At 39.1% G+C, this 13,135-nt stretch overlaps 1 protein-coding gene across 4 annotated transcripts in view; it reads left to right on the top strand.

Moving 5' to 3' along the window:
• The window catches only part of PUS7 (pseudouridine synthase 7), a 62,688-nt gene that overhangs the window by 12,670 nt on the left and 36,883 nt on the right, over positions 1 to 13,135 (top strand). For all 4 annotated transcript variants that reach the window (XM_036863817.1, XM_036863818.1, XM_036863816.1 and 1 more), the window contains exons 2-5: positions 1,162 to 1,591; positions 2,475 to 2,559; positions 2,693 to 2,794; positions 10,654 to 10,798. In XM_036863817.1, coding sequence (XP_036719712.1) covers positions 1,162 to 1,591; positions 2,475 to 2,559; positions 2,693 to 2,794; positions 10,654 to 10,798 — 762 coding nt within the window. The remainder of the gene's footprint in view (positions 1 to 1,161; positions 1,592 to 2,474; positions 2,560 to 2,692; positions 2,795 to 10,653; positions 10,799 to 13,135) is intronic.

Genomic DNA, 13,135 nt, shown 5'->3' with positions numbered 1-13,135 from the left:
TTTTTGTAGCCTTTCGCTTTTCACTTTCCATTCTTGACTCGTGACAATGAGGCAAGATCAAATACGGATTCTTAAAATTTAGTTCATCATTATTATTCTACTGTAGATGCTTCTGTAGGTGGGCTTCTTATTAACCAAGCCTTGGAGAACTAGAATATTTTGCTCATTTATGTTCTTTATAATATGTTTACCAAGTTCATATGTTAATTTTAGCATTTCCCTATATAAGTGATATAGGAAGAAGGTTTATCCTTATTTCACTAAGAGCATCAAATATGATCAAATTAGACAGGCGCTTGTGGTCTTAGATAAATGTGTGCTCCATACTGGGAAGTGCGTATGGCTTCCTAGACTTTTGCTTAGTACATTGTGTATGGGCCAGTTAAATGATAATCTGTATTTTTTAAATTGTGGCAAAATACACGTAACATCATTCTAACCATTTTTAAGTGTGCCGTTCATTAGCGTTAAGTACATACACATTGTGCAACCAATATGTAGAGCTCTTTTTCATCTTGCAATACTGAAACTCTATACTCATTAAAGAACTCCCCATTCTCCTTGCTTTTTAAAAAAATATGACATGGTATGAATCATATTAATAAATGACTCATGTTAGTAAATTTATTTATATACTTTTAACTTAATCAGCTTTTCTAAAAGATAACAATATACGTGAAACAAAACTCAGATGCTACAACTGTAGTATTCAGTAAAAACAAGTCTCCCTGCTGTCCGCAGCCACCTACGCCCTCTCTTAGAAGTAACTACCTTTCCCAGTTTCTTTTCACATTGTTTCTACATGTTGTTCCGTTTATGTGCTAGATGTCATTGTTCTTAATTTTTTGTTAATGTAAAAGCACTGAGATGAGCATCCTTACAGTTAAAACTTTAAGCACTTTCTTAATTATTTTCTTAGGATAATTCCTGAAAGTAGTATTTCTGGGTCAAGAGGCATCCATATTTTTAAGGCTTTTGCTGTCAAATTCCCTGCAGAAATATTGTGCCATTTTTCTATGCCACTAAAAGTATATTTGGAAGAATTATTTTAATAAATGATATTTAGGACCCTAGGAACAAAGTTAAATGTGCCTCTATTTGCTGAAACCCAATTCTTTATTGAAGTGATTATTTCTGCCTGCTCTTTCTTGTTTCTAAAAGGTTCTCTTAAATGTTTTCTTGGATCCTTGAAAATGGAGATGACAGAAATGACCGGTGTGTCATTGAAACGGGGGTCTGTTGCTGTCGAAGATAATGACAGTGTGGCCCCAGGTGAGGCAAAGAGACAGAAGGTTTCAGAATGCTGTCCGACCAAAGGTCAAGACGGGCTAGAGAACAACTCTCTAGCCAGCAGTGAAAAGGTGCCTGGGCCACCCAAAACTGCCGGAGAGGGTAAAAAGAATTCTGACCCTCGGTCGGAGGAGGAGGAGGAGGAAGAGGAGGAGGAAGATGGCCTTTCAGAGGAGGGTGAGGGGGAGGAAGAGGCAGAGAGCTTCGCGAACATGATGAAGCACGGGCTCACCGAGCTGGATGTAGGCATCACTAAGTTCGTAAGTTCTCACCAAGGATTCTCAGGAATCTTAAAAGAAAGGTACGTTTCGTTTATGTCAAGTTATTTTAGTTGTATTAGTTCTTTTCTCTGGAAAGAAATCAGCAGTCTGTTTTTCCATTTAGCTTTCTGTCCCCAAGGATTGTTCACACTGATGGTCAATAAGGAATAGGATGAAGGAAAGCTGCCTAGATGTGTAAAAGAAACTATTTGAAGATAAAATGACTAAATAACAATTTCCCTGTGGCATCCCTTGTTAATATGTGAATAGGTGCTGTTTATTTCCTTAAAATGTATTACTTTAAATGGTGTCAAGTTTTCCCTTGAATTGATCTTAAAATCTTAAACTCTTTCACCTGAATGGGCCACATCTACAGGAGAAAGAAGGTGGTCTTTGGAGCCAGGTGGATCTGGGTGTGAATCCAGTTCAGCAACTTCATAGTTACTTAACTCCTCTGAGCTTCAGTATCCTTGTCCAAAATTGGATCATAATTCTACCTGAGGGTTGTTGAGAGTATTTTAAATAATGTCTGTAAAGTATTTAGCATAAAGGTAAGCTTCCGGGTGGTTCACGGTAGATATACAGGCTTCTGATTTGATTAAATTTACTGTGTTTTGTGATTTACTTTAGAATGGACTGTATAATCATAGGGCAACATTAATAAGCTTTGATTTAGGCATTTTTCTGGAAGAATATTCTAGAAGTTCAGAGGGTCTTTTCTGTACATTCTGGTACCAAGCCAAGGTGTGGCTTAGAATTCATTGTGAAACCAGAAAAAAATAACTCCATGACTTTGCACTGAAGGTTTTTATTTTTAATCCCTGTTTTGCACAATGATAGGGCTTACCGTTGAGAAACTTTCTCCTAAAATTAATAGGCAGCAAAATGTTGATGCTCTGAGAGTTTGCGTTTTCTTTTCCTCAGATATTCTGACTTCGTTGTTCACGAAATAGGAAAAGATGGACGCATCAGCCATTTGAGTGACTTGTCTGTCCCAGTAGATGAAGAGGTAAGAGCAGCTCTCTAGCAGAAGTCACCTTCTGTATAAAAATAGCCTTTCCTGGAGATCATAGAAATATAGAGCTTTGACAGCCTCGAATTCTGTGTGTGACTCACTGGGAGTTCTCATGGTTATTTTAAAGGATCCTTCAGAAGATGTATTTACGGTTTTAACAGCTGAAGAAAAGCAGCGTTTAGAAGAGCTCCAGCTTTTTAAAAATAAGGAAACCAGTGTTGCCATCGAGGTAAGTAGCACAAAAACATATGAAATGGTTTTTTAGGGTTTTATTTTATTTTTTTATTTATTTTGGCTGCACCGGTTCTTAGTTGCGGCATGCGGGATCTGTAGTTGCCGCGTGTGGACTTATTAGTTGCGGCATGCGGGATCTGTAGTTGCCGCATGTGGACTTCTTAGTTGTGGCATGCATGCGGGATCTACTTCTCCAGCCAGGGGTCGAACTCTGACCCCCTACGTTGGGAGCGCGGAATCTTACCCACTGGACCACCAGGGAAGTCCCCAGGGTTTTAATTGCTTCTTGTTGGATGGATGTTAATAAATGTCTTTTGGAAAAATTAAAGTAGTTAACAAAAGAATGGCTTTGCCCTATTTGATCTAAAAGTGCATTGCACTAAAAATGTTTTTATCAGTGGCAGATAACCAGTATCCAGATAAGCTATGGCCCAAAAAAAAAAAAAAAGGTTATGTTTCTGCTTAAAAAATTTTTTATGTGACCACAAATCAACAAAGAAACCTGTTGTTTAGAACTGCAGAGTGAATGTTATATCACACAGTGTCTGCTGCAAAGGACTATCTCAGCCTGACAGTGGTCCTGATAGGGAGGCCCTGGCTCCAAAGGCCTCCTGGTCTCAGATTGGACTCTGGGAGGGGGAGGAATTGGGGGAAGGAGGTAAGGGAGTGTTGCTTTGCTCATCTTGAGTCTACTTCTGCTATTCAACAAAAAGAGAGCTCAGCTACTAAATAGAACAGTAAATGCCTTTTAAAAAGCTTTTCATTATGAAAATTTTGTTCTCGATTAATGCTGTCCAGTGGAATTGTGGTGGATTTTTTTTGTTTTTGTTTGGTTGTTTGTTTTTGTTTGTTTTGTTTTGTTTTTTTGGCTGTGCCGCATGGCATGTGGGATCTTAGTTCCCTGACCAGGGATCGAAGCTGTGCCCCCTGCGTTGGAAGCGCAGAGTCTCAACCACTGGATGGCCAGGGAAGTGCCCTGTCCAGTGGAACTGTGATGCAAGCCATGTTTTTAATTTTAAATCTTCAAAAAAATGTAAAAGTAAAAACAAACAGGCAAATAATTTTGACAGTGTATTTTATTTACCCAAAATATTTCAATATGTAATCAGTATTTAAAAAATTACTAGTGACATGTTTTACTTTCTTTTTTTCCTACTAAGTCTTCAGAATCCAGTGTTATTTTATACTGGTAGCACACATCTACTCAGACTAGCCACATTTCAAGTGCTCAGTTGCTACGTGAGGCTAGTGATTACCATATGGGACAGAGCAGCTCTAGGTGATCTCTATAGCAAAGCAAATATGTTACAAGATTTTAAGAATCTTGAAGCACAAGATTATTAGAATTTAAAGTTTATTAAATTCATTTTGTACTATATTTTGACGACTTGCTGGATTTGGGGTTGTTTGAAATTTCTCCTTCCATTGCTCCCAGGTAAAAAGAGTTTACTGTAACTTTTCAGAATTTATTATTTGCCTCCATCCCTCATCTCCTCTTCTCCCCACCAAAATTTCTCAAAAATATGTACTGTTAAAATTTTAGGGATCTTTAGTTACTGACTTTACTCATAGACAAAATGTCCAGCAATGCCAAGGAGAAAATTCCTAAGAATTGGTTTTGAGAGCAGTCTAGGAGGATGATCCAGGCTTCCCTTGCTTGTGCGATGCAGTTACATATCTTAGTCGCATAATACACTTTTCCTACAGAGATGGCAAGATTTACTGTCACCTTAAAAATTATAGTTATGCCATCTATTGAAAGCTTTTACATTAAAGAGTATTAACCATGGGCAAGTGTCCTCATCTAAAAAACAGGAGGATGGACTTTCTGAATTTTTGAGGTCTGAATATGTATTCACTCATACACACTAACTATGATTCCAGCTCATTGCTTTCAGTGAATTCTAGATCTAGACTCACTTTTTTTGGGGGGGGGGGCACGTGCTGCGCTGTGCCGCTTGTGGGATCTTAGTTCCCCCACCAGGGATTGAACCCAGGCCCCCAGCAGTGGGAGCACAGTATCCTGACCACTGGACCGCCAGGGAATTCCCTGGCTCACTTTTTGATATGAAAATGTCACTCATCTATAATTATAGTGTACTTTTCTTTTTTTTTTTTTTTTTTTTTTTTTAAGAACCCTGCTTTGTAGCTACTTTATTTATTTATTTTTATTTTTTTTATTTTTGGCTGTGTTGGGTCTTCGGTTCATGCGAGGGCTTTCTCTAGTTGAGGCAAGTGGGGGCCACTCTTCATCGCGGTGCGGGGACCGCTCTTCATCGCGGTGCGCGGGCCTTTCACTATCGCGGCCCCTCCCGTCGCGGGGCACAGGCTCCAGACGCGCAGGCTCAGTAGTTGTGGCTCACGGGCCCAGCTGCTCCGTGGCATGTGGGATCTTCCCAGACCAGGGCTCGAACCCGTGTCCCCTGCATTAGCAGGCAGATTCTCAACCACTGCGCCACCAGGGAAGCCCGTGTACTTTTCTTTTACATTTTTTATTTTGCTAGAATAGTGTTAGGTTTACCTGGTAGTAGTTATATTACATCTTCTTAGCTTGCAGGTTGCAGTCCATCAGTGGGTCATGAAATCAATTCAGTGTATCTTAACCAACATTTTCTTTTAACTGAAGTATAGTTGATTTACAGTGTTGTGTTAGTTTCTGGTGTACAGCAAAGTGATTCAGTTTATATATATATATTTTTTTTCTTTTTTCATAATCTTTTCCATTAGGGTTTATTACAAGATATTGAATATCTTGATAGTTCCCTGTGCTATATAGTAGGACCTAGTTGTTTATGTACTTTATATATGGTAGTTTGTATCTGTTAATCCCAAACTCCTAATTTATTCCTCCCCCATCCCCTTTCTTCTTTGGTCACCGTAAGTTTGTTCTGTATGTCTGTGAGTCTGTTTCTGTTTTGTAAATAAGTTTTTCATTTGTATCATATTTTAGACTGCACATATAAGTGATATCATATGGTATTTGTCTTTCTCTGTCTGACTTACTTCACTTAGTATGATAATCCCTAGGTCCATCCATGTTACTGCAAATGGCATTATTTCCTTCTTTTTTATGGCTCAGTAGTATTACCTTGTATATATTATATGTACCACATCGTCTTTATCCATTCATCTGTCAGTGGACATTATGGTTGTTTCCATGTCTTTGCTATTGCGAATAGTGCTGTTGTGAACATTAAGGTGCATGTGTCTTTTCAAATTATAGTTTTGTCTGAATATATGCCCAGGAGTGGGATTGCTGGATCATATGGCAATTCTATTTTTAGTTTTTTGAGGAACCTTCAGACTGTTTTCCATAGTGGCTTCACCAATTTACATTCCCACCAACAGTGTCAAAGTGTTCCCTTTCCTCCACACCCTCTCCAGCATTTATTTGTAGACTTTTTAATGATGGCCCTTCTGACCGGTGTGAGGTGGTACCTCATTGTGGTTTTGGTTTGCATTTCTCTAGTAATTAACATTGTTGAGCATCTTTTCATATGCCTGTTGGCCATCTGTATTACCTTCTTTGGAGAAATGTCTGTTTAGGTCTTCTGCCCATTTTTTTTTTTTTTTTTTTAATTTTATTTATGTATGTATGTATGTATGGCTGTGTTGGGTCTTCGTTTCTGCGCGAGGGCCCTCTCCAGTTGTGGCAAGCGGGGGCCACTCTCTTCATCGCGGTGCGCGGGCCTCTCACCATCGCGGCCTCTCTTGTTGCGGAGCACAGGCTCCAGACGCGCAGGCTCAGTAATGGTGGCTCACGGGCCTAGTTGCTCCACGGCATGTGGGATCTTCCCAGACCAGGGCTCGAACCCATGTCCCCTGCATTGGCAGGCAGACTCTCAACCACCACGCCACCAGGGAAGCCCCTTCTGCCCATTTTTTGACTAGGTTGTTTGGGGTTTTTTTTTTTGATATTGAGCTATATGAGCTGTTTGTGTATTTTTGAAATTAATCCGTTGTTAGTCACATCATTTGCATATATTTTCTCCCAGTTGGTAGGTTGTTTTTTCATTTTTGTTTTCTTTGCTGTGCAAAAGCTTACAAGTTTGATCAGATCCTATTTGTTTATTTTTGCTTTTATATGTATTGGCTTGGGAGACTGACCTAAGAAAACATTGCTACGATTTATGTCAGAGAATGTTTTGCCTATGTTCTCTTCTAGCTTTATGGTGTCAAGTCTTATATTTAAGTCTTTAAGCCATTTTGAGTTTATTTTTGTGTATGGCGTGAGGGAGTGTTCTAACTTTGTTGATTTACATGCGGCTCTCCAGCTTTACCAGCACCACTTGCTGAAGAGACTTTTTCCCATTGTATATTCTTGCCTCTTTTGTCAAAGATTAATTAGCCATAGGTGTGTGGGTTTATTTCTGGACTCTCTATTTTGTTCCATTCATCCATGCGTCTGTTTTTGTGCCAATACCACACTGTTTTACTGTAGCTTTGTAATATTGTTTGAAGTCTGGGAGGGTTATGCCTCCAGCTTTGTTCTTTCTCCTTGGAATTCCTTTGGAAATTTTGCGTCTTATATGGTTCCATATAAGTTTTAGGATTATTTATTCTAGTGCTGTGAAAAATGTCATGGGTAATTTGATAGAGATCACATTAAATCTATAGATTGCTTTGGGTAGTATGGCCATTTTTAACAATATTAATTCTTCCAGTCCAAGAACATGGGATATCTTTCCATTTCTTTGAATCATCTTCGGTTTCCTTTATCAGTGTTTTATAGTTCTCAGCATGTAAGGCTTTTACCTTGTTGGTCAGGTTTATTCCTCAGTGTTTTTTTTTTTTCACTGCACTGTGCAGCTTGTAGGATCTAAGTTCCCTGACCGGGAATTGAACCTGGGACCATGGCAGTGAAAGCACTGAGTCCTAACTACTGGACTGCCAGGGAATTCCCAGTTTTTTGGGGTTTTTTTTATGCGATTTTTAAAAGGATAGTCTTTTTGCTTTCCCTTTCTGATATTTTATTGTTAGTGTAAAGAAATGCAACTGATTTCTGTATGTTAATCTTGTATCCTGCTACCTTGCTGAATTCATTTATCAGTTCTAGTAGTTTTTGTATGGAGTCTTTAGGGTTGTCTGTATATAAAATCATGTCATCTGCATATAATGACAGTTTTACCCCTTCCCTTCCAATTTGGATACCTTTTATTTCTTTTTCTTGTCTGATTGCTGTGGCTAGGATTTCCATTACTATGTTGGATAGAAGTGGTGAGAGTGGGCATCCTTGTTCCAGATTTTAGTGGGTAGGCTTTCAGCTTTTCACTTTTGAGTTTTAGGTTGGCTGTGGGTTTGTCATAAATAGCTTTTATTATGTTCAGCTTTGTTCCCTCTATACCCACTTTGATAAGAGTTTTCATCATGAATGGATGTTGAATTTTATCAAATGCTTTTTCTGCATCTATTGAGATGATCATGTGGTTTTTGTCTTTTCATTTGTTGATGTCACATTGAATTTTTTTTTTGGTTGCACCATGTGGCATGTGGAATCTTAGTTCCCCAATTAGGGATCGACCTGTGTCCCCTACAATGGAAAGTCCCTCACATTGATTTATTTGCATAGGTTGAACCATCCTTGTGACCCTGGGATGACTCCAACTTGATCATGGTATATAATCTTTTTTATTTGTTGTTGGATTCAGTTTGCTAATATTTTGTTAAGAATTTTTGCATCACAGATATTTTTTTTGATAGTGACTATGTCTGGTTTTGGTATGGGGTGATGGTGGCTTCATAGAATGACTTTGGGAGTGTTCCCTCCTCCTCAGTCTTTTGGAAGAGTTTTAGAAGGATCGGTATGAGTTGTTCTTTGTATGTTTGGTAGAATTCCCCGGTGAAGCCATCTGGTCCTGGACCTTTGTTTGCAGGGAGTTTTTTTATTACAGATTCTATTTTACTTCTAGTGATTGGTCTGTTCAAATTATCTATTTCTTCTTGATTCAGTTTTGGTGGGCTGTATGTTTCTAGAAACTTGTCCATTTCTTCTAGGTTGGTGAATTTGTTGGCATATAATTGTTCATAGTATTCTCTTAAGGTTTTCTGTATTTCTATGGTTTTGGTTGTTATTTCTCCTCTTTCATTTCTCATTTTGTTTATTCGGTGAGTGTGGCCAGAGGTTTGTCGATTTTTGTTTACCCTTTTAAAGAACCAGCTCTTGTTCACCAACATTTTTAAAATGTAATAAAATAAAATAGAAAGTAACAGTGTATTGCACATCGTAAGGATAAATACTGTTCTGTAAATTTTTGTTAGATTTTTAATAAGGAGCAAACACATACATATTGCTGGCTATTGATTCCAAGTATGAAATGTATTTCTCAGTGTAAGACATGCTCAGAAATTGAAAAACAGTTGTGTAACTAATAAGTTTACATTTTCTTGGTGTAGACTTTTCTTTTTTGGGAACAGATGTACTAGAATGTCATCATAAAGTTACTCAGTATAGAACAGGATTCATTGGAGGCAGTAGTAGACTTGACTATCTGGGGAATTGAGTTTCTGACATCCCCAAAGACCCAGCTTACCTGCTTTTCCATCTGTGAGCCCTGAGGTATTCATTGTTCAGCCGAGTCCCTGAGGGGGAGTGTCTGTGATGGGTGGCTCTGGAGTCAGACAGCCTGAATTTCAAATCTGGCTCTGCCAGCCTACAGCTATATAATCTTAGACACATTCCTTAACTTCTCTCAGGCTCACTTTCCTCATCTCTTAAGTATATACTGGTGGCATGATAGGGAGCTGATTGGGATTAAGTAAGACAGTGATTGTGAGGTGATTGGTACAGTGCCTGGCAGCTGTACAAGCTCAATAAACGGGCTCTTTTTTTTTTTTTTTGACTGCATTGGGTCTTCACTGCTGCACGCACGCTTTCTCTCCTTGCGGCGAGCAGGGGCTGCTCTATGTTGTGGTTCATGGGCTTCTCGTTGCAGTGGCTCTCGTCTCGGAGCACAGGATCTAGGTACGCGGGCTTCAGTAGTTGTGGCTCGCTGGCTCTAGGGTGCAGCCTCAGTGGTTGTGGCGCACGGGCTTAGTTGCTCCATGGCATGTGGGATCTTCCTGGACCAGGGATCAAATCCGTGTCCCCTGCATTGGCACGTGGATTCTTAACCACTGCACTACCAGGGAAGTCCCAAATGGGCCCTTAGGATTTGCAATATTGTGAAGCTCTAAAAGATTTCTGATAGGAAAGCAACCTAAATGTCCATTGAAAGATGAATGGGTAAAGAAGATGTGGTACATATGTACGATGGAATATTACTCAGCATAAAAAAGAATGAAATAATGCCATTTGCAGCAACATGGATGGACCTAGAGATGATCATATTAAATGAAGTAAGACAGTGAAAGACATACAATGTGATATCATTTATATGTGGAGTCTAAAATATGATACAAATGAACTTATTTACAAAATAGAAGCAGACTCACAGACATAGAGAACAAACTTATGGTTACCAAAGGGGAAAGGGGGGAGGGAGGGTAAATTAGGAATTTGGGATTAAAAGATACACACTACTGTATATAAAATAGATAAACAACAAGGACCTACTGTATAGCACAGGGAATTATATTCAATATCTTGTCATAAACCATAATGGAAAAGAATCTGAAAAAGAATATATATATATGTATAACTGAATCACTTTGCTGTACACCTGAAACATTGTAAATCAACTATACTTCAATTAAAAAAAAATTAATTAAAAAAAAAAGACTTCTGAAATCATACCCCTGTGCTTTGGTTACTTCACATCATTATTAAGATGAGTAGTGTTTTTACTAATTCCTTAGTATTATTTCCTTATTTAATGTTTGTCAAATTAGTAGTATCATTATCTGTGTTTTTAATAGGTTATTGAGGACACCAAAGAGAAAAGAACCGTCATCCATCAAGCGATTAAATCTCTGTTTCCAGGATTAGAAACAAAAACAGAAGATAGAGAGGGGAAGAAATATATTGTAGCCTATCACGCAGCTGGAAAGAAGGCTCTGGCAAGTAAGTATGCTAGTGACTCGGCATTTCTTCCGTCTCCTCCTTCTCTCTGCCTGTTCACGTTCAAGGGTCATTTTGCGGTTGTTCAGAGAAGGATATTGATCATGTCATTCCTTCAAAGAAGGTGAATTTCAGATGCATTTCAGATGCCAGAGCAATCCTGCAGACTGTGTCTGGTAAGGGGACAGTAGGTCTTATATGTGAGTACGGATTTGCTGAAATGATAGTGGTGCCTGAGAGAGAGTCTTAGGAATTTGACATGTTCCCTGAAGAGCAGAGCAGGCTGAGTGGCAATTCAAGAAGAAAACGGAAGGATATGGCTCATTCTGTGCTCTTAATGGAGGTAAGAAAGCTGTCAGATGAACAGAAACTGCTGTCACCTATCCTAGTGGCATATTCTGCAAAGTCCCTCTGTTCAAAGTGCTGCTGCTTTCCAACCGTGAGTACCTTCTTCACTACACATAAAAAACGTGGAATATATAGAAAACCACCCCTCGCCCAAGCCCATCTTTCCCTGAGTAGCATTCATTTGAAATGGGTGTGTTGTCAGTGCATCCTGTTGATATTTATGTTCTGTTTTCTCCAGCCATGAAGATTTCTATTTGCACATAACCTTAAGAAAAATTGGGTAATTTTTCTTCTTTTACCTGTCAAATCAGCAGATAAAATTTTAATGAGAATTACAGAAGGAAAAATTGTTTCCTCACCTTCTCCCCTACCATTGATGACACCTGTTAGTGAAGAGTTATTTCTAGGTATATTTGTTGGAGTAAAACTCGATGATTGTTATATAACAAAAGAGCGTTCAAGGCATCAGCGCTTTGTCAGTATTCTCTTAGGTTAATGCTGTGAGTGGATGAAGCCTTAATTGTCTCTAACTATGGTTCTAGTGATGAAAGGAGAGGGTGTGAGAAAAATGGGAGCAGAAATAAGGTTTAGCTGTGCCTGAGAAAGTCATGTCATCAAATCAGTAAGTCTGGTTAGTGACATAGAAGTGAGAAACCTTGAGCCGTGGGGAGGAGGGGATGGAGGCCGGACGTCACTTCTCAGCAGATACCAGAAAGGGCAGTGAGATGAAGTGTTCTGGGACTGCTTGAGGGCACAACGTTTTTTTTTGGTTGTTGTTTTTGTTTTTTAATTAACTTTGTTAATTTATTTAAACAAATATACACAAAAAGTTATAATTCCAGCATATAATTCATGAAAAATTGTATATTAAATATTCTATGTTATTGATGCTAAACCATTCAAATTCAGTGTATATTTATATTTATGACAATGTCAATTTGGACCAATCACATTTCAAGGGATCAGTACCCACATATGGGTTGTATCTGCTATATTAGACAACACAGTCCTAGGCCCCAGCATAGGTCTGAGTTGGAATTCAGTACTTATTTTGTTGTACCTTATTTGATAAGATAGAAATTTTGCTAATTATTTTTATTTTTATCGTGACCTATAATGATGGAGGGCACAAATTGTTAATCATTTCTCAATCCACAGTCTAATGGCTTGGGTACTAGATGTTTCTTTGATGTCTGAGTCATAGAATAAAATGTAACCTTGACAGCTTTTCTGCAGCCACGGTTGTCCAGGCAAATTAAGCCCAGTAGGAAATGATGTGAATGGCTGTATTTTTCTGTTCTCCCACAATTGGCATGTAGCTGGCAACTCATCTAGCTGTGGAGGAGAGAAGGTGACTTCCTACATAAAGCAGATGCCTTGGTGCATTCAGTCTTCATTCTCTCGAGGAGCCCAGGTTGAGAAGGGCTGCTAGGGAGGTGTTCCTTATAGAGAGGTAGTCCTCGTTGGTCAGCTACCTTCTTGCAAAGGCAAGAGGAAGAGGCAGGGTCTCATTCTGACAACTGGTCACGAGGAAGCAGATTGGAAAAGGCAATTTTTTTTTTCTATTTTTTTGGCTGGTTACTTCTTGGAAATGATTGTTTTATCTTAGAGGATGACCTAAGCATTTTTGTGATGTTGGCATTTGCAGGCCAAGGTGGCCAGTACAGTTGCCCCCTCAAGTGAGTGGTTCCATATCTCTCGTGTTCTGTCTTTATCTGCATTTTCTGTGCTTATTCCACACCCACCTTTCTTTTTTTTCCAAATAAAAAATTTCCTTGTTTTCCAAGGGAGGTGCTGAGCTCTGTGACATGAACACCGCCCCCCCAACCCATTTCCCTTCTCACATCTTCAGTAAAGTATGAATTTCTCACTGCAAAAGAAGCATGAAGGCAGGTCCACTTGAATCAGTGCTTGGACGGAGATCTCGACCTCCGGGGTTCGAGGGGCTGTGGCGTTTAGTCAGAGATAGACTAGAGCTCTGCCATCTGTGTG

This window comes from Balaenoptera musculus, chromosome 9 (genome assembly GCF_009873245.2).
Source record: "Balaenoptera musculus isolate JJ_BM4_2016_0621 chromosome 9, mBalMus1.pri.v3, whole genome shotgun sequence".
Lineage (NCBI taxonomy): Eukaryota > Metazoa > Chordata > Mammalia > Artiodactyla > Balaenopteridae > Balaenoptera > Balaenoptera musculus.
The sequence above is the reverse complement of the archived record's forward strand: the minus strand, read 5'-3'. Positions and strand labels throughout refer to the sequence as shown.